The 26955-nt window shown below is 42.2% G+C and overlaps 2 protein-coding genes across 2 annotated transcripts; one reads left to right on the forward strand and one right to left on the reverse strand.

Moving 5' to 3' along the window:
- The first annotated feature begins 1388 nt into the window (after positions 1-1388).
- On the forward strand, positions 1389-9430 carry cfl1 (cofilin 1). The gene is made up of 4 exons (XM_069694408.1): positions 1389-1495; positions 5439-5749; positions 6569-6645; positions 8418-9430. Exons 1-4 carry the CDS (start codon positions 1493-1495, stop codon positions 8528-8530), a joined length of 504 nt encoding a protein of 167 aa, XP_069550509.1. The 5' UTR covers positions 1389-1492; the 3' UTR covers positions 8531-9430.
- Positions 9431-9923: 493 nt separating this feature from the next.
- On the reverse strand, positions 9924-13432 carry prss23 (serine protease 23). The gene is made up of 2 exons (XM_069694407.1): positions 13167-13432; positions 9924-11668 (listed from the first exon to the last, which is right to left on the reverse strand). Exon 2 carries the CDS (start codon positions 11656-11658, stop codon positions 10516-10518), a length of 1143 nt encoding a protein of 380 aa, XP_069550508.1. The 5' UTR covers positions 11659-11668; positions 13167-13432; the 3' UTR covers positions 9924-10515.
- Positions 13433-26955: the final 13523 nt, after the last annotated feature.

Here is a 26955-nt window from a genome sequence, read left to right on the forward strand (position 1 = left end):
TAGGTCTGTGCGTTTACGACACCATGTCCCACTCATGTACGTGTGTGAGCCTCGTTTCATCTCCCGTAGGAATGTGTGGATTCAGCGCCTCGCTTCACGTATCGCTCCGGTCTCTCCTCTTCCGCTCCTCGCTTCCTCCTGCTGGAAATGTGCCTCTCATCCTCGCGCTGACCGCACTCTCTCCGCGGCTGTGCCTGTGTGTCTGCGTCTCTCTCCTCTGCGCGGTGGCGTACAAAAAAAAAAAAAAAAAATCTGCTCGAGCGAATTTCGTGTCCCTTGTTTCCTTATATGGTGATCAGCGTCGCGGCCTGACCCTCCTCGCGCAGTGAGCGAGGCGCGTGCACTGACCGCCGCCGCTCACCGTTCGCTTCCATATTTGGAAGTGAGTTCAACAAAAACCGCACGGAGGGGAGGGGAGAGAGGAGAGGGAGAGGAGGAGGAGGAGGAGGAGGAGGAGGAGGAGAGGAGGAGGAGGAGAAGGGAGAGGGGCTGGATGGCGGAGAATTTCCTCCCACCGTGAGCACCGCTTTGCGCCTGACTGGCAGCTGAATGTCGGTCATAACAGCAGCGAGGCAGCTTTACTTATTGATCGCTCCTCACGCCATTCATGTTGCCTAATAATTAATAGCACACAGTCTTCAGAACAATACTTGGATTACGGTGTTGTTTACAATGAGAGCCATAGGCGTACTCGTGGTTTGTTTTCAAATAAATAAATAAATAATAATAAAAAAAAAAACAACAACAATGAACTAGAGATATAGCTACGGGGAACCACAAGATGGAAATATCTGATCAAAGTAATTATACTCTACAATAAGCACTAATGGATACATTTTTGATATTATCTAATATCACATATTAGTCGGGATTTGTAAGTTTATTCAAATACTACACTAACACATATTCCCACAATGCTCCCCCCCCCCCTCCTCCTGACACCCATTTGGTATGTTTGATTTGTTCACGCATGCTGGCCGCCGCCACCACCCATGGAAAATAGAATTAGCCTATTATTAGAAAGGTCAAATGGACAAAATATATTATATATATATATATTTTTTTTAATTCTTATAGGTAATTTATTCTCACTATCAAGCAGAAATCAATTAGTGCCACATTTTAGTGGTAAATAATAGTAGAGGGTAATAAAAACATTTGGGGGGAAAATAATATTTTTTTGTTTGAGTGAATAATACCGGCCTATTCCGAATTGATGCTCAATAATCGGATTATATTCTCTCTCTCTCTCTCTCTCTCTGCGCCATCACAAGGGACAAACCAGGATAAATCAGTAGTAAACACCAAACAAAACAAGCCGGATCGTCGTGGTTACCAGACATGCGCTGCCGCTCGTGCACCGCGCTCAAGGCGGGGCCGCGCTCGTAATGCGCGTCCCCGCGGTGTATCCAGTGTGTGAGCGAGAGCGACGATTCATCATCACAGTCCATTCAATTTCCTACCAGACGCTCACCGACCCACAGCTACAGCGATGGTAGGTCGAACCTCGCTTTTTTTATGATATATATCGCCGCTCTGCATCTTCTAATTGGTCCGACTGTGTATTATAGACTTTATCTCGACGTGTCGAGAGGTTTTGTGGTGAATTTGTGTTCATTTTTGTTGTTTTTTTTGGTAGCCGTTTGGTTTTTTTTTTAGCATCAAAACCAGGAAGCTGGTTTGTGTGCCGCAAAGGGCGCTAGCGCCGGAGCTAGTCGGGCAGCGAGCAGCTCCTCTGTCCGGGATAGCGAAATAAATACCAGTAACGGAGCCGCATTTTTTTTTTTTTTTTTTTATTTTCCATTCATCAACACCCGGCGAGCTTTCAGCAGTTTATTCGTACAGGATCGTGATAACGGACCGGATTTAAAAACAAAAAATTAAAAAAAAACCCACCAACGGTCCCAAACAACTGGCGCCATTTCGCTCGTGCTCCGCCGACAGAAAGCCTCTGTCGCGCGGGGCCTGGTCTCGGTGAACGTCCGCCGCGTTGCCATGACGCTGCCGCGGTGTTTTCATTGCATCATGTTTCTGTTATTTCGCCTCGTTGCTCGTCGATGCTTACCCCTCTCTCTCTCTCTCTGTGTGTGTAAGAAGAGGCCGGGGCTGGCAGGTGCAGCAGCGCCCTCGGGGGCTTACCCGAGTACCGTTAGCTGAACTAGCTCCTTTAGCGTAAGGCAGAAAATGACACCCATGATGGCTGATGGCCGGAGCGAGCTGAGATTTCCTTGTTCTTTGTCTGCACACGACTTCCCCCTCACTGACAGTATGGGGTTTGTTTTTTTTTTGTTTTTTTTTTTGTACACGCTGGTTGACTACGTGCTCCAGATCGGATCACTTTTTTTTTTAATTTTTTTTTTTTTAATATATATCTCCCAACAGTGATACCAAATAAATACAAATAAATGGCCGGATTACGGCCGATCAACGTGAATTGACAAAAAGCGGAGCGGAGTTTCTCGCCTTATATAGCAAGCTAGCGCTCACATGTGCTGCATTCACGGCCCCACCCTGAATTTGGTGCAAAGACCATTTTGTTTTGTGCAGTATTAATAGCGGCTCTGCCATTAGACTCGACGTCCTGCCTCTCCGCACCTGACGGTTTAAAGCCTCGTATCTGTGAGGTTGCACCGACTATTTGACACAATAGTCAGCATTATGTAACGCCGGTTTTAGCTGAAGCTAACGGGCCGCTGTCTGGATCTTCATGGTCGGTGCTGCGCATCTTTCTTCTTTTTTTTCTTCTTCTTTCTTTCTTTTTTTTTTTTTTTTTTTTTTTTTTAGCTGCGCAGCTAATTTGCACAGCCGTGTACCCGCGCTGCATAAGCACCATTAGACTACAACAGAACACCAAAAGGCAATTATTAACGATTATCTTTAATGTATACATACATATTCAATCATCAAACATTATAAAAAGACTATAGATACGACCGAATATACGGGTTTTTTTTTAGTTTTGTTTTTTTTATATATCACTGCAACATCCGACTGGGCGATATGTCGATATTTTATCATATGATATAAGACCAGATATTAGATTTTGGATTCTGTAATATCGTGGTGTGATGTAATTATTGTTTTATTTTTCCTGGTTTTAAAGGCAGCGTTGCATTAAAATATTGTCATTTTCTGAATTTATCAAGCTGTTCCAATGCTTATGCATTATAATCAATATTACTGAAGTATTTGGTCAAAAATATTGTGATATTTGATTTTCTCCTTATCGCCCAGCCATTCAACAAATATAATAGAAAACGTATGTGATATCAAATTGACGGTATCACAGTTTTCGTTAACCTATAGCTGTGTTGCCTTTCATTGCTGAGTCTGCACTCCTAATTACATTTCATTTCGCTGACGTTTTTATCCAAAGTGCATTTCAACCATGAGGCTACGAAACCCAGAACAACAGGAATCAAACATAACCTGTCATCAACTAAATCTGTGTACTGCACACTTTTTTAAGAGTTTGAATAAAGGCAAATTAAGCCTGTGTTTGCATGTGAAATTGTTTTCGACGATGACGACGTGAGGCCTTTTAATCTTAACTGTTCCTGTGCGTAAAGGATTCAAAGCAACTACTTTTATAATGAGTCAGCTGAACCTTGACTTCTGTGAAGAAACGTATCCTCGGTCAAGATTAGATAAGGTGCAAAGATTGTGCTCACCATGGGGATATCGGCCTGCTGCTGCAATAAAAGTAATCTTGAGGATATAAAAAATATCGTGGGCAAAGAAAGGCAGTGAGGAGGAAGACAGGTGAAATGGTTTGTGTTCAGAAATATGCCACCATAAGGTCATAATCTTTTCTCACCGTCGCCATGTGGGAGGGAAAAACGTTTTAAAATTTGTCAAAGCAAAAAAAAAATGTAAATGGCCATAACTGCTGAGGAACATTGACAAAACTGAATCACAAGTCTTCATTTATTAATAAGGGGGATTAAGGAAATGAGTGCCGTTGTTTGCTGGTTAATTAGTACTCTGGAATTTTTTTATTGTCTCACTCGGGCCTTAAACGCCTCGAGCAAACATGTCTTCCCGTGCTGCTTTGCTGCCGGGTTCCTTTCTTGTCTTTCCTGGCCCATTACTTCCTTTCCATTGTTGTCCTTTTCCCCCCAGTAACACGTTGCTGGTAGATAGCAGTTCTCTTCTCCCGAGACTGCGGTTTCCTGTGATGGAGCGCCTTAAACAGAATCAGAAGACATGACTGAGTGAGTTTAGGGAGCAGCCGTGACTTGGCAATTTGACTTGTAGTCTGTATTTCAACAGAAGCTCCATTGTTTGTGACCGAACCCTGAGCTGAAACGCTTAATTCCCGACCACACTCTCACCCACATGGTCATCTTCGCGGTAGAGATACATGGCTGCTCCCTCTTCTTATGCAACGTTTTTTGTGCCTACTGGGCCGGTCATAGTCAAAACTGCTAGCGGAACTTATTTAGACGTATTTATTTTAGAGGTGGACTTTGGACACGCAGGATTGGCCACATATTTTCTCTTCTGTTCTTCAGTGTTTTCACAGCCTGATCTCATGCATAATAAATGGGATTAAAAGGCTGTGCAGTGTGAATCATCGGTGCTGGTTTCATTTGAGTCACAGATGATTCTCACGTTGCTTCGGTGCAAATTTTTCCACCACCACCGTGACGAATGTATTGTCACGGCCGCACCTTGTGCGTTTCAATCGTTCTTATCAGTCGTCCTTGTAAGGAGCATTACTGCCGTGTGTGATGGTCACATGCCGCCCTTCAGGCTCGTCATGTCTCGTTTCATTTACTGAACTGAAGTCGTGACTTCTGGCCTGTTCAAAACTGTTGTCTGGTTTAGACAAAGTCACATTATCGATCTGCTGATTAGGTTTAAATTTGATCATTGACTGGTTTCGTCCATATTGTTAGAAAATTGCAATGACATGTCCACCACAATCTCTCAAAGATGCAGTTGGCATATTAAGATTATTTGGTTTTTAGATTCATGTTTGAATATAAAAAAAAAAAAAAGAAATAGGTTCAGTACAAATTACAAAAACAAGGGAATAATTACGTTTGAAGAGCTGGGAATTGTGGGAATTTTTAATTCAAGTAACCAAAACCTGTTGATCATAACATTAGCTGCAGATTACTCTTTTATCAGAATTGAAGCAGGTGTCCTTTTACGTTTAGAACTTTATTCTTTAATCATGGAAGAGTTTGAGCAATGGATTTTCTGTTTGGTAATCTATAAAGCAATTTGATGGAAATTAGTTATATTTATGTTTGTTTGTTTTTTTTGTTTTTTTTATCACGATGTAAAGCTTTGCAAAACCTGAGAAACGGGTATTACAGGGTCAGTACGGACTCTTTCTGTGGCATCGTTGGTTGTGAGAAACGTGGACAAAAGCAGCCCGTATGTAAAACTGTACAGACTTGTGTCTTAACAGATTGTTCTCTCCACAGGCCTCTGGTGTGAAAGTCACAGATGAAGTTATCGCAGTCTTCAATGACATGAAGGTGCGTAAGGCTCAGGCAAACGAGGACGAGAAGAGGAAGAGGAAGAAGGCCATCCTGTTCTGCCTTAGCAAGGACCTCAAGAACATCGTCCTGGATGAAGGTAAAGAGATCCTGCTGGGTGACTTGGGAACCACCGTCCAGGACCCGTACCAGCACTTTGTGAAGATGCTGCCCTCAGATGACTGCCGCTACGCCCTCTATGACGCCACCTATGAGACCAAAGAAACAAAGAAGGAGGACCTGGTCTTCATCTTCTGGTGAGAGCAGCCATGATTGTACATGATGCAACAAGTAGATCCAACCCAGCGATCTGATTGGTCAACGGTACATTTGGAATATGCTCAAATCAGCATAAAGCATCGCTCCCTGCTCACCACTACAAATATCACCCCGCCTTCTCAATGGGAATGTATAATTGGAATTGAATTTCATATAATGTGCAGGATAGTGTTGTTTTACTTGTTATAGGTCTATTTAATGTGACCCATTCGGTGAAACCGGGTCTCTTTTGGTCTTTATTTGTTGCTCCGAGCACCCGTACCGTAACGCGCACATAGTCGGGCACTTAAAGTGATAGCAGCGGCTAGCTTGACCGGTTTGGTTTTTACACACGACACGGTGCTGACATCTTGAAAATAGATAAGAGTCCATCGATATCTTTTTTTCAGCAGATATCTTACTTACAACAAGATTGAGCGAGCCGAGCAGTTTAGTGTTTCTCTGTGCTGTATTTATTCAGTTTGAGAAACGATCGTTAGAAAGCAATAAAATGGACTAGATCCTGTCTCTGTTGCTAGTTGGTTGCTAAGGGTCGGCCTACTTCCTGGAGTAGTAAACATTACATACGTTATTGAAGAGTCTACTGACGCAACTGATTGTTTTCCACTTGTTAGTCATGTGTGTTGCCATGGAAAGAGAGACCGCACTAACAGAAAGTATTTTGTATTTTGAGAGCGAATTGCCCCACAATGAGCCCATTTAGATGACATATCTTATTTAGATGGTTACTTCGATTATTAAGTTTATGACCCTTCATGAAGTCACATTAGGCTTGAATGTTTTTCCTCTATGCGCAGGGCTCCAGATAGCGCTCCATTGAAGAGCAAGATGATCTATGCCAGCTCAAAAGATGCCATCAAGAGGAAATTTGAAGGTGAGTGCTGTGCGCGCGCCGCCGCCGACTCGCGAGCAAACACGTCACACACGCGGAAGCGTCGCCGAGCGAGATGACTGAAATGTAAAAGGAAATGTGAGAAAGCCACAGAGGATCGTCACGTGACTCTGCAGTTCTTTCAGCTCGCTCTTCTGCCTTTTCCCGTCTGCAACTTGCGTTACGGTTCATTCTCGCCGCTCTCATGACATCGTTTCCAGACGCAGCAGGCGGGTTATTTCAGCTCTGAACATAGGCAGTACACTAACGCTGCTCACACAGTGGACAGACACAGGTGGGGACCAACTCGTACACATAGTGGAGCATTTACACAGACTGTGTTAAAAAAAAAAAACAGTTTCTCTTTTGTTTTGTTTTTGGGTGTAGCCTCTGTGACATAACTCGTAGGTTTCCCACAGACCGGTTTTGAAGCTTAGTGTGGGTTGACCTAACTCTGGCGAATCCAAAAATGGGCAAGGAGGTGGTGCATGGTGGGGATGGGCCACGAATTTGGAATATTCGAATGGTCGTTTTAATCTCCAAAATCGATTAGTACACGCGACTTTCGTTCTTCCTTATTTCCCCCTGAATTTCGAACAGTAGCTTCGATTAAAAATCCCATCTCCGTTGCTTTGTTGGAGCCGAGACGGGATGAATGAGGCCTTTGTTGCTGAAACCCGGCTAAAGAGTCTTCGTTGGTCTCCGGCTGACGGCAGCACAGTGACAGATTCCCCTCCGTCATTCATAGCAGCTCCAGATAGTTATCTTATCAACACAACAGAATGATCTTGTCAGTGGTTCACAGCTTGTTCTGCTGCCCTCTAGTGAGCAAAACATTACTGTTGCTTTATAGTCCTTGATGGCATTAACTTCAATTCAAACAGGCCATCTAATACTTTGAGCGTCTCTGTTTCTCTCCTCTTACACCTGAACGTTGCTGAGCTTTCGCAGATAGGAGTTTTAGAGGTCCACCGTGCCTCAGTATTGGATGACATCATCGGTATACGTCACGGGCGGATCCAGTGTTTTTAACAACTGTGAGCTGATGTTTTAGAAATCATATTCTCGTGATTTCAAAGCTTACAGCGGATCAAATGTAGACAACTAGTTCCTGGTTTTACTATGTCTGTAGTCACCATATCACATTGAGGAAAATGTTCATTTTTCTATCTCTCCATGGGCGGCCTCTGGCCTGCACGTGGGCTTCACTGAATATTCCATACCTACAAAAGATTGCTTTAAATCAAATGTTTATGGTTTTAACTAAAACATTTTAATTGAATCACACCGATTAATTGAAATGGCAAAACTGGATGATGTGTCTATTTCCTGTATAATATTACCAGATTATATAAATTTGTCAACCGTCTGTACCTGGATAACTATCCCATAAAAATCTCAGCCATTTTTGGGCGATTTTATTTAAACCCTATAAACAAGACTGTTATGCGACTGTTGGATTCTTTTATATCTATTTTTATTTTACACCAATGCCCAATACAACTGTCAGTACTGTCTGCTGCATAAGTAAATCATTTATCCATTCTTAATTACAAATTAAATTACACATCATGTCGGGAGGATTTGATCCGTGTTGCCCATTCATGTTAAACGTGTTGGTCAGTAGACATTCATCAGATAAGATAACTTAAAGGCTACAATCCTGTTTTTTTTTCTAAACTTGCCTGAAGAAGGTCTATTAGTGTGAAGCATTTCTATTAAAACGTTATGACGGACAAGTCTGACTGCCGTTTCTTTTTTTTTTTTTATTTCAGGTATCAAGCACGAGTGGCAGGTGAACGGTTTGGAAGACCTCAAAGACCGGCACACCCTGGCAGAAAAGCTCGGCGGCTCATCAATAGTCAGCCTGGAAGGATCCCCTATATAAATACTGCGCTCCTCCTCTCTGGCTTCGACTGAAGCCTTTCAGACACATCTGTTGGGTTTAGCTGTTCATTCCTGTGTGGTGTGGAGAAGGGCAAAAGCAGAACCAGCATCATTTGGGGGACTCTCTGGGGAGGGATATTGTGGGTGGGTTTGGGGTCCAGTGACAGTAATACAAAAAAAGAAAAAGGAAAAAAAAAAAAGAGAAGAAAATGCAGACTGTCATTCCAGTTCATGCAACATAAAGATTATGAACAAAACACACAAAGGAAAAACATAAGATACAACTGAGGAAGGATGATGATGATAAAACTCAAATACACATATTGTTCATGTTTAAGGACAGGGTTTTCTTCTTTCCGGGTTCCACTGAATGACTGCAGAGAAAGGGACAGGCAACAATCTTTTAGTTTTCCAACCATCGAATCCTGACACATAATCGTTCCAACTACATTTTTTTTTTTTTTTTGCCAAACTTCTTGTTAAGTTTTGTAAGTGTGTGTAGTTGAGACTAGGTGTAGTATAAACTAATTCACTCTTGATTGCACAAGATGTAACAAAACCTCTGGGGAAAACACGGTTAAAAAGTTTTCTTTCTTCTTCTTTTTGTTATTCCATTGTTTTGTTTTTTTCTATTTTTTGAACATGCAAATTTCAAAACCTGAGTGATTCCTTTTCATTTCCAGTTCTGGGTCAGAAAAAAATGGCATTTGATGTAGTAAACAGACAACATTCCTTGTACGTGTTAAAACCAGGATTTCCTCAATTTAAAATCGTTGGTGTCTTGAAGGTCTGATGGGGAGCGATGTGTATATGAAGGACCAGCAGTCAGAGTTTAGACTGAATATTGAATGGTGGATGTTTTGTATCGTCTCCTTATCTCTAATAAAAAGCACTAAACTACTGACTTGTTCTGCTCTCTTCATACTTTTTTGGGGGGGCTTTTAATTCAGGGTTTGATTTTCTGTCGCATGGTTCCTCTTCTCTTGATTGGAAAGTCTTTTTTTATTTTTTTATTTGCTCAGACCTCACCGAACAAATGATAAATAATACAGAATATGCTTATCCAATTAAAGGAGGGGTGCAAAAAAAATTATAATTTTCTTCACTCGTTATTTATTTATTTTTTAATCTGAAAAAAGTACACAAATTTCCATCACTGTCCTAGATATCTGATTAAAATGTTTTTAACTTAAAATCCAAAGATATTTACTTCACTATCATCATCACATCTAAGTAGTTTTTTTTTTCTTTAACCACTTGTAGATAACTTGTTCTATGAATACATTTGGCTCAAAGATGTGGAGTTCAGTTGCAATTGCGGCTGCAGTACTTGTTATGACCGCAAGAGGACACACCAACACCACTCCTGAAAGATAAATCGAGTGACACAAACAGTTATAAATCTCTGTTTATTAAAATATATCAAGCATTTTTCAAAAAATAAAATTAACACTCTGCATCTCCGGTCTGAGAAGAGTCTCCTGTCTGCTGAACCTTAAAATCATGAGTGGAGTCTCTTAAACTACAGCCAGGTCTTTACTCTGAATGCAGATCAACTGTAGGCCTAAAATCCTGGAAGAGCTGTCAAAATACCAAACCATGTCCCCAAAGAGAGAGCAGGAGAGATGAAAATACGTCCTCAAAAGATTACAGTCGTCCACAAGAGGAAAATAATCTGCTGCTACTGATATAGGAGGAGAGGTGTGTTTTTCCTCTTGTAAATGTTAATACTGTGGAAACACTGACGGTCATTTTAATCTGACTGTGATTGAAAACATTAAAATATGCTGGTGATGATCTCATCGGCAGGTTTGTTTAATAGGCCCACAGGTTACAGGGAGCAAATTAAATAAAGAAGATCTGCTTCACTGAAGGGTGTTACTCCTGCGAGGATTTAAACCTGCTTCGCTCTTTTCTCTCTCGTATTTCACCCCGTGTATATTTTCTCAGTCACTTTGTGCGTTCTTGCTATATTTTAGGCCTTTCTTAGTCCTGGACGCAGTCCAGTCGGTTTCCGTGCACCCAGTAGCAGATCTGAGCAAACTTCAGAGGCGTGATGCGCACGGCCACGTTGTAATCCCGGTTCTCGCCGTCTATCTCCAGCCACTGGTGTCCAGAGAAGATGCCGATGACCTTTCTTTCCCAGCGCTCCAGGCTGTTGTCCCACACTCGTCCGTACACTCCAGAGCCGCTGGCTCCGGGTCGGGCATCACAGTGCTGGTATATCAGGTCGCTGGACTCTTCCTCCACAGGACAAAACCTGTAGACCAGCTCCCCGGACCTGTCGCTGTCAAAGCCGGAGAAGTGGACGCGCTTCCCTGCCAAGTCGTCGGAGGAGGGAGCCACGGAGAGGCGCATGAAGGGTCGTCGATGAGGCCAGCGCAGCTCCAGCAGCGCGTAATCAAAGTCCATGCTGACCTCCTGAGGACCCTGTAACCAGCCCTTCGGCACACGGGTTCGTTTCACGCGCACCCAGCGCACCAGAGGCTTCTTGGCAGAGGAGAGGTCGGTTTTGGTACCGTTGACGGATGGAGGAATCAGGAAGCCCACCCTGAGCTTCCGTGCCCCGTTCACATAATCCTTCCCGTCGTGCACGCAGTGGGCAGCTGTGAGGACGTGCTGCTGGGACACGAGGACGCCGGTGCAGCCGGTGGAGATGCGCACGGCCGTGGAGAAGGGGTAATCCAACAGGAAGTTGTCCCCTTGGATGTTGAATCGTCCGTCCGCTCCGTAGATCTGCCGCCTCACACGCCTGCGCCTGAGCTTCACCTTCCTGAGTGAAGGCTGCGGAACGGGACGTCCCTCAAACCCTTCATCAGCCTCCACGTCCACCGTGGTGAGAGTGCGCGAGCCGTCGGCGTACAACGTCTCAAAGGCCAGCTTGTCGGTGAGCTGCGCCCTCTGCTCCACCTGCTCTCCTCTGTGGAAGCAGCTGGAGTTGCAGTGAGTGGTGAAGTCCAGCTGAGTCCGGGCGCTGAAGCGGGAGCGCTCGAGCGGTGTCGGCGCGTGAGGGACAAGCGCGGGGACGTGAACGGGCGCGGGGTGGGGAGGGTGGAGGAGAGACAGGGCGAGGGGGAGGAGGAGCTGGAGGAGCAGGTGAGTTAGGAGGGGGCTCTCACGTGGAGTCATCGTGGAAACACTGCAAGGACAGAAATAATCACATCCATGAGAACAACAGTTTACAGAGGTTTCTGAGGGATTGTATGGATTCGCGTGTGCCAAGAAATCAACATTCCCAAACAAGCTGCCTCGCAAACACACAAACTAATCCCTCGTGAATCTGGACTCTTTCACAGTTGATCGTGAAGCAGCTGATATGCAAGTGAGGTCAGCTAGTGTTGTAACTCAGGCTTGAATTTCATCAACAATGAACCTTTTGTTCCACAATATAGATTAACGGTAAAATAGGATTTCAGCCTGAAGTGGAAAACAAAGCTTTTAACGTCTGTTTGGTTCTAGAAAAGACCGTTTCAGTTAAAGAGGAAGGACCTTTCAGGGCAGATTATCGGGGACAACGAGACACTTGATTCCCCCCTCTGAAGACTGTGGATCCCGAGTCACTCACAGCACCAAGAAAGCAGGTGTGTAAAAAGTGAAAAGAAACCAGTCGAGGCAGGTCAGCTACACGGAGCATTATTCCCTGACAAAAGACAGGGTGGGGCCTGTTCACACACACCTACAAGCTGCCCCATATAACACTGCAAAGGAGGCTGAGTTACAACAAAGAGCTTTTCTAAGCAGGGAAAGAACAAATATCCTTCGGTGTTGGCGTGTGGGATACACGACAGCTGTGGAACCAGCTACAGAACATCTTAAGTGGTAAATTGGCTGCTTGTCAAGTTGAGATAACATCTCAATTTTGAGAAGCTGACACATTAAATGAGGGCTAAAAATGTCATACACTATTAACAAGCTGCGTCAAGATCAAATCTGAGATTTTGTATGTAGAATAAATGAAATAGCCTAACTGTGTTTTCAGGTGTTGAAACGCAAAAAAAAAAACAAAAAAAAAACGCAGCTCTTGTGAAAGATTTGTGCGATTCTGATAAAAAATATAAAGATAAATACAAAAAAAGACAGAGATATGATAACAAAATACTGAAGGGAAGATGGTGGGAAGGTGTTGATTTCAGGGCTGCTGCAGAACGATTACAGTACATGTTTAAGTAGGAAAAAACGGTGAGCGATCAAATCTTTTCACAATTACAGGGCTGCATTTAAACTTTCCAATACAAGCATGTATCCAAAGAGCCTATAGAGGATCCCGTGTTCATCGAGTGATCTAAACTGGTCTGATATGCAGCAGAGTCACATGTAGTTCAGCTCCCTCTAACATCTGTCAGACACAGAAACATTTTTTTCTTTCACTTACAATTGGGAACACGCTTGAAGCGATGCTTAAGAGACAGAAACTGTGTGGAGCTCACTGTAGAAATGCCTTTTTAATATTTGACTTCGGACCAACATTTCTCCTGAAATGACATCTGGCCTATAAATCCGCTCACCTTTATTCCTGCAGAGACCTAAACATTCAACATAAACTGAACTGCAGAAAGCAAAAAAAAAAAAAAAAAGGGGGGTGGGGGGGAAGGAGTTCCCTCACCTTCCCAATCAAACCTCCAAATGTAATACATTACCTCCTGATTAGAGATCGGCTGTCGGTGTTTACATCCCAGTCAAGTTTTCTTCCCCATCGGACGAGTCCTTCAGGATCATTGCCCCGGGTTTCCCCTCATCATTTCCCGTGACAGGTAGTTAGTGTACCCCCCGCCCCCACCTCCTCTCTGTCTTCGTGCCCGCCCTCCGGAAGGGAAATATCGCTCGCCGTTTTACAGCGTGTAGAAACGGAGCGCCAGGTGCGGAGTGAACTTCCCTGCGAGACCTTCCCAGCGCAGACGCGGAGCCGCGACTGATGTCTCCGGGTCTGAAAAGAAGACTTTTCTCCGCATGCAGGCGTGCGGGTCTCGCGGTCCTAGCGCCCCTCCATTACCTGCACGCTGGGGGGGGGGAGGGGGGGGGGGGCCGTAGTGCAGACCGGGGGCATCCGGGAACTTTGGGTTGCGGCATGTCCCCGCCCACTTTTGGGGGAAAACAAGTGAAGCTTGCCATGAACTCTATTGTAAAACACTCATAAAAAAAAAAAAAAAAAAAAAAAAAAACAACTATCAGAAAACCACCAGTGTTCACTTAGTTTATGACTGACCCCAAAAATAAAACGCTCCGACAAGTTCACTCTAAAATTATTATTTTTTTTTTTAAATTGAATTTAATCCCTCAGTAGTGTGCAACAACTTTACAGTGGTCAGATATGTACCGCATGGTCACATATTTTTACCATCTGAGTCTCCAGTTGAGCAAATTACCAGCGAATATTTGTACTTTTCTGTCCCACAAATAGTATGCTCGCTAACAATAGCACTGTGCTGACCGACCACAGCGTCCCGTCTTCCCTGAGTATAGCTTTGTGCCGTAAAGCCCAGATATGAGGATCTTTTTTTTAGGACATGGCAGTGGAACAAATTGGAGAATAGTGTTTGTTTTTTTTATTGTATTTTTGATGCAAACAAATAGACAGGAAGTCAATTTGTCAATTTGGTGTTGTTCGCTAAAGTCACTGCTTCTTATTTGTGTTCTGGTGGTCCATCTGAAAATTATTCCGTCGTTATAAGATATCAGGCCTCAAAAAGCAGCATTTTGGGGGTGTTTCGGTTTGATTGACGGGCCTGTGGTGCAGTCAGGTCTTCGCTGTCGGCGCGGTGTCCACGGGGGGTCCCAATCAGATCGAGTCACCATCACAACCTGCTCCGCCCCAGCTCGTCCAAATATGGTCACTTCTGGCCACAAAATAGCAAGATGGCAAACTCCGGCACGGCGGGAGTTTACAATTACATCGTCGACTTCACTGTTGGCGGACGCTCGGAGGAGGGTTTAAAGAGTGACCAATAAAATTCTCTTATTATCATGATTTTATTTACGGTAACACCAAGAAATAAGTTGACAAAATCTGATTTAAACCTTCACCCCAAGCACAGACAGATAAGATATTCACCATTATAAATGAACAACCTAAGCTAATAAACTATGTTAAACCATCTCAACAGCACTTTCAGCTGAAGGCTAACGGTATCAATATGCTAACAATCAATACAGGAGCACTGAAGTGCTGAACATGAAGCAGTCCGGGTTTTTTTCTTTTTGATTTTGCGTTTTGCACCTCAAGACTTGCAGGTTTTCGTGTCTTTGTTTTCCTTTTGTTTTTTTTAGTTTTCACTCTAGTGCCAGCGTAGATCTATAAATCTTTTAAAAGAAACATTTAACATTTAATATAAATGATTAACAAAGCCAAGTTTTACAATGTTATTTTTAAAACCATTGATAAAGTTTGCCCTGTTAAAAACGCCGAGCCCAGTCATTTTGAGTGCTCCAACCGTCCTGCGCTGCATGTTACTCAGGCTGCCTTAAACCTCTGAATTTAGGGAGAATAAAGTAATTAGGTGCCACTCAGACTATCAAGCAAAAATCTATAATCTAATTAAAGAGTTGCAAACATTGGCAAACATCTTTAAATACTAAACAACTATACATTTTCGCAAAGTGTGATTCTGAGGCGTTTCAGGCATTAAGCAGTTACACAGTTAAAAATCAAGTCTCTACCTCCCATAATATTTTCAGTTTAGCTGTTTTGACATGAAGATTTAACATTCAGAGCGATGAATAACCACGACTGTTCATTGTTACAGACTTTATAACATTCTAAGTATTTGTTTTCACATCATAACAGGCACTTGGCATCTACTTTTGTAGCCTGCAGCTACACCCAAGCAAGAAAAATCTTGTTTCTGGCATTGCTGCAGTCCAATTATCATCTGTGCCAAGAGCTATGATAAAAATGAAGAGCAACTCCAGCGCGTTCAGAGAACGTAGCTGCCGGGCAAGAGGACTGTTGGGGCACGCTGGCTGCAGCGTTCACTTCATCCTTTGACCTTGATTTCCAAAAGGTCTTTCAGATCCGTCAACCTGTGGAATGTGGGAAGAAGCTGTGAGACGGACGCTCTCGTCGGGCTTCACGAGGCTTCAGGGGTGCCAGAAACAGAGCTCCCAGTCACGGCGACAGTGCGTTCAGGAATGCTGAGGAATCTCCCAACAAGGACACAAGTCAGTTCTGTCGGCACAACGTGTCTGCTGCTGTCCTCAAAAGTAAATGTCACCCCGGAGGAAACACCTACCCAGCCTGCTCCTCATCCCCGTAACAAAATCTTCAGTGAATAGCGCGGTGTTGACAGATTAAGCGTAAAGTATATTCCCTCCGAGGTACAGAGGGAAATCATTGTGGGTAATACGGAGCGCAGCAGGCAGAAGGCTAGAGAGGTGCAAATGTGATCTGTGTACGCAGGATTGTATCACCGCCTGTCTCTGTGCTACAGACAGCGAGCACAAGAGATTTCCTTTGTGTGTTTGGCATCGAGCAACTCGGCTTCTGTTTCTCAGTGGAATCTTCTCTTTCCTTCCTCTGTGTTTCGATGTTCCTCGCAAAACGTTAGGCCCAAATTATGTTTGCTTAATTTGTACAAAAACCTGAGTGTAAAACTTGCAGTTTACAGTTTTACAGAGGGTTACGTTCATGTCTTCAGTGGCGGGACCTGACCAAGAAGTAGTCCTGCACATAACTAAATAAGAGTAACACATAAGAGTTTTTGCTTCTACGATTTGGTTTTTAAAGCAAATTAAACAACTATAAGAAGTGACCATTTCTGTGCATTCAGACAGGTGAACTGTTTCACGTCTTTATGCTAAGCTAAGCTAACCTGCCAGCTGTAGCTTCATACGTATAGCACATAGATATGAGATTTACCCATCTAACTGTCAGCAAAAAAATGAATAACTACATCTCCATAAATATTAAACTACTCCTTTCTTTAAAAAAAAAAAAAACACATCATTTTACTTTCAGCAGAAAAAAAAAGTAGAATATATAATTCAATAAAAACTTGTTAAAGTTTTGAGGGTTATTTTTTTGCAATTAGTTTTTTTGTCATTTGTCTGTATTTCAATAAAATATTGTTGCATAATCTAAAGTAATGGGTCATTGTTGTATTTTAGTAACTAAATAGCCTATAATATAGTATAAAAAACCCGCAGAATAATGTTACGTCTAACATTCGCCAGACAGCGAATAAATAAAATTCTCAAAAAGCATTTAAAGCCTGTATTTTTGCAAACTGTATCAAAGCGTCTTTACATCTGATATTAACTTTCCAGTACATTTTTCTCAATTTGTTATCCTGTGTAAATTGAGGTACATGAAACACCTCTTAGACTTCCTCCTGTCTCCTGTTTAAAGTGTGGTCGAATAGCAGTTCCTTGTCAGACATATGTTTTGAGGTTCAATCGCGGTTTAGTTTTCTGACAGAGCACCTGCAGTATATTTGACAGTCATAGGAAAAAAAAAGTGCCTTAAAACTGTTAAAAAACAGCTGTTGGTAATAAAGCTTTCATTTCCAAAACCATTTGTTTTGCTTGATGGCGCTAATTCAATTGTTCAGGCTTTACCTGGTTACTCAGTCAGGGGTCACAAAGGGTCGGAGCATTGAAACAAACTCCCAGCATGCTTTAGGGGTGGGGAAGAGTAAATAAACAGGTTTTTAGTCCACCACAGGACTAATAGAGGCACTGACATTGAACAGTTTAGACTGTAAATCTGCCCAACTTGCATGTCTTTGGTATTTGGGAGGAAACGTGGTTGAAACCAGCGAGAACACGTCAGCTCCAGATGAAAGAAAATTCCTGGGCTGAGAAAAGACCCCATGACACTGACACACTGCTGCCTCTGTTTGATGCCATCTTTTTTCCTACTGCACTGCAGACCACAAGCTCCACGTCACAAACTGTGCTCAATCGTACATGAACACCAGGTGGGACCGACATTTTATCAGGTCAACTGAGCAGGCCCTCTGGTTGGTGAACAGATCAAAAGTGGACTTGAGAGCACTTTGCACAGAAAATAGTTTATTGACATGTTCCCATGATAATTTTTTTATTTTCTTAACATTAAATGACTATTTCTCTCCTTTATTTAATAACGGACACACTCTTCAGGTTTATAAAAATCTTCAAGTGAAACAATCAGAGGAGTGATAAGCGATCAAAAGTAGAAAATGCTTAATTTTTTAAGATGTATTAAGCCCAAAGATAGGAAAATAATCTGTGCCACAACATGAGTTCTTTGTGGGACGATCATTTTCGTGGAGATAAGTGGCCAAACATAAATGAGATGTGTTCATATTTCCAGTGTAAGGATGACATCCCTCTCAGATGAGCGAAAGAGAGCACTTTTCCACCAATACCAGCAGCTGGTGAACAATAAATCACAGCTGAATACTGTGAATGCACTGATGTTTTCACGTGTCAAAATCAATTTAGGGAAAATAAATAGATGCATAATCAAGGGAAAACTGTTTATAAAAGTGGACGTAGCTTCCGGGTCCGTAAAGTGAGGCCAATGCACAAGCGCTTTAAACTGCAATACCACTGAGGGCGAGTTCCACCAGTGAGTTTGGTGTCGTTCGCTAAAGTCACTGCCTCTTATTGGTTTTCTGGTGGATGATCTAAAAATAACACCATCATTTTTTTATGAGGCCTTGAAAAAGCGCAATGTCCAGGGGCGTGTCTGTTTGATTGACAGGCCTGTGGTCAGGTTTCCGCTATAGGTGGGCGGGGCATAGTGTATTCGGAAATCTTGTCAGATCCACCGCTGGTTCCTCCCCGGCTCGTCCAAATACGGTCACCCCGGGCTCCAAAATAGCAAGATGGAGACGGCTAATATCCAAATTGAGGCTTTAGAGCGGGAGTTCACAAACCAGTGTGTGATGTCACTGTTGGTTGCCGCTTAGAGGAAAAAACTTAATTTATACTTTTTCACAAAATGGCTACAGGAATACCCTGAACTACAAAGATTTAATTTAGAGACTTCTTTTCCCCATTTTAACGTCTGCGTCTAACAGTCAGGTCCTGAAAGTCAGTGACCCTCCTGCTCAACTCCCGACTCCCTCCGACCCTCAACACCCTTTCTCTGACCCATTCTCACACTCACACACTTTCCAAGATGATTCATTTCAGAAAACAGGGACCCACTTTTTCCCCCCTCTGGAGAAACGGCTGTCATGTTAATTAACATCTGACCACTTTTCAGGGACATCCGTTATTAGTCTGTGACCGCACAAAGAGGCGGAGTGGAAAACAAATAAAAATGAAAGAGTCACTCGTGTTTGACTTTCCCCGTTGCCGCTCTGTGTTTGAGTATGAGTTTCTAATATATCGAATTTACTGGTAGCTGTCGGTGGCTGAGATTGTTCAGCCCGGAGGATTCCAGATGAGTTAGTTCACGCTGGGTACATGTGAGCAGGCATACTTTAAATTTCCATGGAAATGGTGCAGTGCCACTGAGCACAAGTTGAAACCTGTAATAGCTCCATATTGTACAAACAGAGTTCATCCATCGGGTATATTTCCGCATGTGCAAATTAGAGTTAAATAAATAAGTACACCAGGGTGGTGAACAAAGACCTGGTCTCTCTCTGCCCATTATAATGCCAACGCGGTGGGCCGGCGGATCAAGACTCGTGTGACCGTTCAGCTGACATGCTGAGGGCCCCACGACATTTTTCTAAGCAATTGGGGGCTTTATTAGCAGGATCAGAGGGTTTTCTCTGAACTTTAATCTGATAATTGGCTTCAAATTCAAACAAGCCATCTGAGCCTTAAAAACAATAGAATGAACTTCTCATAACAGCCCTGAAGCTGTTGACCCGCTGCAGGCCGGGCCCTCGTTACTTTGAAACCACAGAAACAGAAACCTTTTCAGAAGGCAGGTCTTTAAAGAGCAGGACCGGCAACACAAAGAATGTCCCCTTTCTCCTCTCCAGCTGGTGCCTCAGAGTTTTATGTCCCCCTTTTTTTTTTTTTCCATCCAGATATATTTATTGCTCCATCCCTTTTCATAACAGCCCTCCAATCCCATCTGTCTGTCCTCTATCTCTCCTCATCATCGGATCAAAACAGATGAGATATTTTCCACATTTCATTCCTCGTGTTGTTGCAGCACTCCACAAAGAACTTCATCTGTGCCAGAAATTACCTTTTCAGACGTAAGATTTTCCTCTCTGATAAATATCTCATCGTCCTGTTGAGCAGATACCCGTCCAGCCGTTGGTCCCTGGTTATCCTGCAGGGCCACGTGGGTACGTATTAAGCCTGACTTCCCACTCGGCATGATGTCATTTCAGTTTGGCTCCACTAGCTGTAAGAGGAAAAGAAAAAAAAAAAAGGAAAACACAGTTAGCAAAAACAGAACTAAGGAATGCAAACTGAGTTTGATGAAATCCATCAGCAGAGAGGTGGAGAAAAAAAGATATTAGGCCTCATATCTTTAACCAGTCTGGACAGAAAGTGTAGGGAAGGAGTCTGATGCTGAGATTGGAAGTCATCCCAAACGGTATGCTGTCACTCCAACCTCTGGCCTTCTTAAACAACCATAAAACATGTCTTTGGCCTGGAGATATGGAGAGGAGAGGGGCATCTGCTGTTTTAATCAACTGATATAATGGCTGCAACAGGAATCTTGGTTCCAAGGGGCAAAATAAATCCACTTATTACTATTTTCCCATAAATGTTTATTGATTTTTGACACTTATCAGCATCAAATTACATCACGGATAACTGCTTTTGCAAATATTATTTCTTAATGAAGTGTTGTTGATGAAAAATAGTGAAAGATTGGGTGTAAACTGGCATATACAGTATGTTACTATTTGTACTGGATACAACTGAGACCAAAACCCTGTAATCTTTGACGCTGATGTTTATTTTTAGTTTCATTTTTGACCACTTATATTATTCTTGCAACATTATTCAAGGCCCTGAACAAAGGTGGACCTGGAAAACAATACAGTCCAACAGGGAAATTAACAAAAGCAAATACATCTTATGTCTTCAGTTTCTCATGAAAAAATTCTTTTCGAAACATTTTCCCAGTTTGATGAAAAGATCTGAGCCAAAATATGTGATCTGGGCAATTATAAATTATACCAGAAGGGGGAAATAACTCAGGGAATGCTGGGAATCATGAGAGCAATGAAATGTTCTTGAGACCAGAGATAACACAGAATTGTCCCTCCAATTGTCATCAATCAGCAGTGAAAGCGTCGAGCCACCCGGCTGTTAGACAAAGTGGAAAATGCACACATGTGAGTGTCGAGTGTGAAGACAGGCCGGCTGACTGCATCACACCAATATGGTTTGAATATGAGGAAATCATCAAAAGGGGCTCTGATAGCTACACTGCGCAGGCGACTGCAATCCATCTGACCACAAAAGCTGGATCCCACCTCCTAAAACCGTTTCCGTGGAGGAGACGCAGACAAAAAGCATTCAGGTCATTTGAGAGGAGGAACAGATCCGCTGTAAAGGACTCGGTAAACAGACCCAAATATTTACAGCCTCACAGTGAACATTCCCACTGACACTCCTCTCTGTGAGTCTCTGCTTCATGCACAGACACAGTGGAGTTTCAATAATGAATTTGACACTCAAAATATACACCTCTGTATCCTCACTTGACCCTTTAAGTGTGTTACTCCGTCAGCTCCCTGCTGACGTAGGAAAAGTCAAGATTTTACCAAACCTTCCATCACATTTGACCAGATGGCTTTAAAAACACAACAGTATTTTTACGACAACACACAACTGTAATCACTAACCAAAGCCATGCCTAGTTCTTTCATATCAATTCATCTAATTTGTGGTATAATGGATCTTTAAAGGTGCATTCATTGATATTTTTTTTTGTCCAAGGGGCAACATAACAAGCTGATAACACAAAAATACACATATTTCCAGGGTTCGAGCTGTGATTGGAAATCAATTAATTCCCCTTTCAAACATCCAGCAGTTAAGAGCAACATTAGCATCAATTTCGGTGTTTGTGTTTCTGGCGACCTCACAAATATATTATACAGTATTAATCCTTCTTTCAGTGTTATTTGTCAGATAAAATATCTTGCTCTTTAGCTTGCTAGTTGCTTGAACTGTCAGTTATTAGGTCACTTCTTTAGCTGAAAACACTTTCCTCCATTGATAAAGTTACAATCTCCGAGATCTCTGTTTCGTTCTCTTTGGCAGCACCAGTGGTGATAAGCAGTTATTGCAGCTGTTTTGTGTCCCAGAGACCCAAACAGTGTCTCCTGTCTGACATCATTTCTTTTTCTTTTGGATTTGCCCTTGTTTTAGAAGTTTCAGTGTTTGCAGTCATTAATCTTTTCTTTGGTTGTCGTTGTAACTGATTACTTGCGATGTTAGCTTCATCTTCTTCATTCGTATGCCGCCGCTTCACACAAGTGATTTCAAAAGGAAGCCTGTTGCACTACTTCAGCCCGTTCTCATTCTCAGGGTGTCAAATACTGCCGTTTCGGTAAAGCTGCTGGCATGACAGAACAGCACACAATTTACATACATAAACTTTTTCGCACTTTGAGACATTTGCATTCTCACAGACTTAAACACCTGTGGCCTGGGTGAGAGTACCGTGTTTGATCCATTCAGCATCCCTAACCTCACTCTTTATTCTCCGTCAGATGACCTTCTTCAAATTGGGTAGTGAAAGCACTGACGCCAAAGCCTATATTTCAACCCAAACCATGATCTTTTCTTAACCCTAATCACGTGGTTTTGGTGCCTAAACCTGAGGCATTTTGTGCTTCTCTTTGTGAAGCCAGTAGGCTAAGATAAAAACATGAGTATGATGCCCTGGGATGAGAACAACCACCAGTGATGTCACCCGTTTGTTTGTGAACTGTTGTTCTGAGGCCTTGAGTTTGGTGTTTCGGCCGTTGCCATTTTGCTATTCTGGATTCAGAAATGACCATATTTGGACGAACTGGAGACGAGCGAGTGGTAAATCTGACCCTATATCTGAGGACAATATGCCTCGCCCACCTATAACAGAAACCTGACTGCACCACAGACCTGTCAATCAAACAGACAAATCCCAAAACATATCTCTGTTTGAGGCCTAATATCTAATTAATGATGGGGTTATTTTCAGATGGACCACCATAAAACTAATAAAAAGATTAGACTTAAGCAATTGACACCATAATAACTTCTGACAAAATAATTACTGACTTTGTATTTCATGAGAGAAGTTGAATTGGATACTACGGAGCCGGAGTCTTTTTGGAGCCAACCCCTAGTGGCCCTCGGTGGTATTGCAGTTTAAGGCACTTCCGCATTGGCCTAATTTTTTAGACCTGCAAGTTATGTCCACTTTCATATACAGTCTATGGTCGCCACACAAAACCAAGCGCAATCAATTTGCAATTCTGGTACAACAATGTCTTTTAATAGTGGACCCCAGGCTCAGTCACCAATCTGTTAAATCATCAGCGATAAACAGACATTTGTTAAGAATAAAAATCTTTGAGATTATTACTTTAATGCAGAATATTTGGTTTTATTTGTGAGTGTTTCACCTCAAACTTTAGTTGCGATACGATTTTACTAACCAGCCTTAAAATAAACCTTTAATTTTTACACAGGTTTGCCTTCAGAAAAGAGGATTACACAGCCCTCCCTCCAACAAACTAAAGTGTCCTTTGAGTCACCATGTAAAAAGTGTAAGTGTAGTTTGATAGCCACTCTCCGTACTCTCTTGTACCACAGGGAACAATATACCGAGGCTGACGGTGTACCCGAGTCCTGAATGGAATGTTCTGGAATGTTCTGGAACGTTATCACCGCCGTTCTTTGCTCCTGACAAGGACCCAGAGAGGACCCACCCACGGGAACAGCGCGGTTTGCCGGGTAACGAAGAAACCCTGATAACGACCACAGTGTGGTGTGTTAGCTGAGGAGACGAATCCAGACAGAGTGTGTGTACAGCGACCCCGGCCCCCCAAACACAACAAGGAGCACCTTCGACGAATGAAACCACTCATGATCAGGAGCAACAACCAGGACTGGACTGGACCAGCTCTTCAGAAAAACGTCACACGTTTTCAGTGACTACTGACTGTTTTCACATGATTTACTAACTCGGACAGCCCCGTGTGTAAACTAGTAAGGACTAACAGTATGTTAAAATAAAATAGTAAAGAGCTTACGTCAGTAGAAATCTTGTCTCTTTGAAAATAAAGTGTTGAATGTCCCAGAACTTTCTTCAGCTGAATGAAAATAATGTTAGCAGATATTCCACTGGCAGCCAGTTCAGTCTCTTGGATAATCAAGTAAAAAAAGATCAAGCCAAATTTAATCAAATATCACATTTATCCACAACAAAAGATGAACAAAGGCCTACACAACACCCAACAGGGTTAAAATAAATCAAAAAGACTTGAAAAGAAATAAAGGATTAAAACTAAATTAGAACAATGTCAAACAAAACAACACATGAGGATATACATGATATACAAGAGCAGTAAATTAACACAAAAGATTAATTAATATTAAAAATATACTTAAAATTAAAATTGGGCCTTATCAGGATATGCCAATGAGAACAAGTAGGTTTCAATATTTATTTGAAAACTGTTAGCGGTGAGAATTCAATCCATTATATTTGGTCTTTTCTTCTTTGTACTACCCAAGAAGGTCTGGACTACATATCATATCATACCTATCATATACATATCATCACATCTGGACTATCAAAATTTACTGTATTTGACAACCTCACACCTGCAAAGAGAACAAAACTGCAGTAGAAAACATCATATCACTCCTGTTGTGGCCTCTCTTTACTGGTTACCAGACAGTTTTAGTAGATTTTACTGTAAGGTCAAATGAGATCAAACTTCAGGATCAGTGTCATTGTTTAAACCATTTCTTAAAACTTTTTAAAAAGCATTTTATCAAACTTAACTCAACGTTTTCAATTCCATGATGTTTCATGTATTTTATTAGTTAAATTTCATTTTATGATGCAAACAGCTATTGCTTGAAAGTGATCGTGCATTCATAAGTTTATTTGTATGTTTCTTATTTTATTCTGTCATGGTATTTCTTTAATCAACTCCAGAGTTTGCGGCGGTGGTGGCTTTCCTCCTCGATGCTCTGCATGAGGTTGGCGAAGGCGAGCCAGACGAGCTGCGAGGCTGCCAGGTCTCTTCGCTCTGTTCTTATCTGCAGCTGCTAATCCTCGCAGTAACATGCAATATTAATTTGGTGACATCACTCCACTGCAAAACACCAAAGTGTTGTAAATAACAGCTGTCAGTCTCAGTAAGCAGACACTTCCTTTGAAATATCCTAAAGAACATGTCTGAATAAAGACAAACAAGACCATCTTTCACACCTAAACACGCCTCATCACTCTTTCCAACAAGCAAATTAAAGTTCCTAACGAGGGCTAAATGATCAGTGCATGTGTTGAGCTGTTTGAACTGCATTCCCACAGGTAAATTAAAGTATTTTCCACTGCTCACCTCTCGCCCACATATCTACTGCAGGGAGATTTATCACTTGCACAGCTCTGGATGAGGAGCTGAGCAAGCCAATGGAGTGCAGTGGAAAACCTCTAACAAGGACAAGAACGTGGCATCTTTAGCTGCATTCTTTCCTTCATCAGGAATTCACTGAGGTTTGGCCATGCATTTTTTTGCTGGAGCCTTTTCCTGTTCGCCTGGGAATAACAAGGCTGTCCAGTTCGTGTCCCAGTGAGCTTTGAAGAGAGAAGCAGGCTTCAGAGCTGTCCAAGTGCTCAGGGCAACTCCTCACCCACAGTTTAATCCTTTAAACACTGCATATCACACAGAAACAAAGCGAGCCCTCCCCCCACCACCACCACCACCACCACCCCCCACCAGTGTCCGAAACAGGCCACTGAAAGCCACGCAACTCATTTTCCGAGAATAATACTCTCTATGCAGATCAGCCACAAGCTTGGGTTCAGGGTTTTGTCCCCATGACTGGTTCTCCTTTCAGCTACAGACACACTGATGAAGCAATGACGCTCATAACTGGATTCCAGCATGGCACATCTCTGCTCTGCAGTCAGCTGGAGTTTATTGTTTTTGACCAGCATTTAATCCACGGCTGATTGGAGTCTATAAATTCAACAGACAGGAGATGTAGCAGAGATTTACAGCTCCAAAAAGACATCAGAGCCGTGACGAAACATTCCAGCGACAACTGTTTAATTGTAAACTTATCTGAAGGTTACCCACAGCCAGATGAACAAAGAGCTCCGAGGACACGAGCGAACTGTGAATCTGTGATGAAGCTTTGCAAATGCATGTCTGTTTATAATAAAACGATAGAATCCAAAACACCCCACACAAATCCAAAGAAAACTCTGAGGAAACACCAGGGATGCAGATTGGAAAGAGACTCTGAGAGATGATCTGTGCCAGTAAATGAATGTCACAGCCACCCCCACCTGTCCTGTTGTTCTTCCCTCATCAAATATCTTTTTAAAAGGGAAAAAAATGGGGTTAAAAAAATAATCAATCAAATATTTATATAACACCTTTCAAACAAATGGCTTCACAAGCAATTGACAAAATGTAAGATAATGAAAATGAATTTAGAGACTAATACACACCAAAAGAACCAAAAACCACAAAAGTCAACAAAGAAAACAATAAAAGAAGGTAGTTAAGACAATACTCAAGCAATAAACACAACAATAAAAATAAATTGATTCCGGTAAATAAGTAAAATGTAAACAAAATAAAAGAGAATGATAAAGAGTAAAATATGAGTAAAACATAATGGAATACAATAAAAAAAAAAAAAGTGATAATAAAAGCCAGACTGAGAGGTTTTTAGTTTATATTTAAAGACATCAATGTTTTTGGCTCCTCTCAGATTCTCTGAAGGTTTTTGGATCTGAGGGGCCTTCTTGGTTCATATGGGGAAATTATTTCTGAGAGGTCGTCTGATATGAGCCTGACTCTGCCCGACAATCGCTCACAGATTCAGTCTTCACTGTGATTATAGTGCCTTCAAATGAATCTGGTGAGCTTGTAGTTACGACATAGGAAGTCGTGTGCACGGTATTCGTGGCATTCAAGTAGTAAAGTTGTACGAACACTATTGCCAGGCAACAACAACATGGACGGTGTCTATAAGCCACAGAGGCTACATATTAAGAAAGCTAGCAGATGGATAATGTAATGCAGGAAAAGCAAAATGAAAGATGAGGCCATTAGAACGTCAACATTTACACTCAGACGTATCATTAAATTATAAAGAAAAACAATTACAATATATTAACTTCAAATCCAATGACAAAATGAACTTCCATGGCCTCCTTTTTTCCCTGAAATGTCAGAAAACACTCCACAACTCATGAACTTAAGCTCCAACTTTGTGAGTTGTGGAGTGTTTTCTGAAACTTTTGAGGTCCAAGGTTATGAAAAGCAACAATAGGGC

The sequence above is a fragment of the Brachyistius frenatus genome, unplaced genomic scaffold (assembly GCF_029030835.1).
Source record: "Brachyistius frenatus isolate BFR_SWC_R1_liver_20210118 unplaced genomic scaffold, ASM2903083v1 Contig_17, whole genome shotgun sequence".
NCBI classification, from domain to species: Eukaryota; Metazoa; Chordata; class Actinopteri; family Embiotocidae; genus Brachyistius; species Brachyistius frenatus.

What these genes read in the sequence shown, in the direction of transcription:
- cfl1 (XM_069694408.1), top strand. An exon ending in GACCTGGTCTTCATCTTCTG is followed by an intron (nt 5,750 to 6,568) that starts GTGAGAGCAGCC and finishes CTCTATGCGCAG; the next exon opens with GGCTCCAGATAGCGCTCCAT. An exon ending in CATCAAGAGGAAATTTGAAG is followed by an intron (nt 6,646 to 8,417) that starts GTGAGTGCTGTG and finishes TTTTTATTTCAG; the next exon opens with GTATCAAGCACGAGTGGCAG.
- prss23 (XM_069694407.1), bottom strand. Translation starts at nt 11,658, where the DNA reads ATGACTCCACGTGAGAGCCCCCTCCTAACTCACCTGCTCCTCCAGCTC.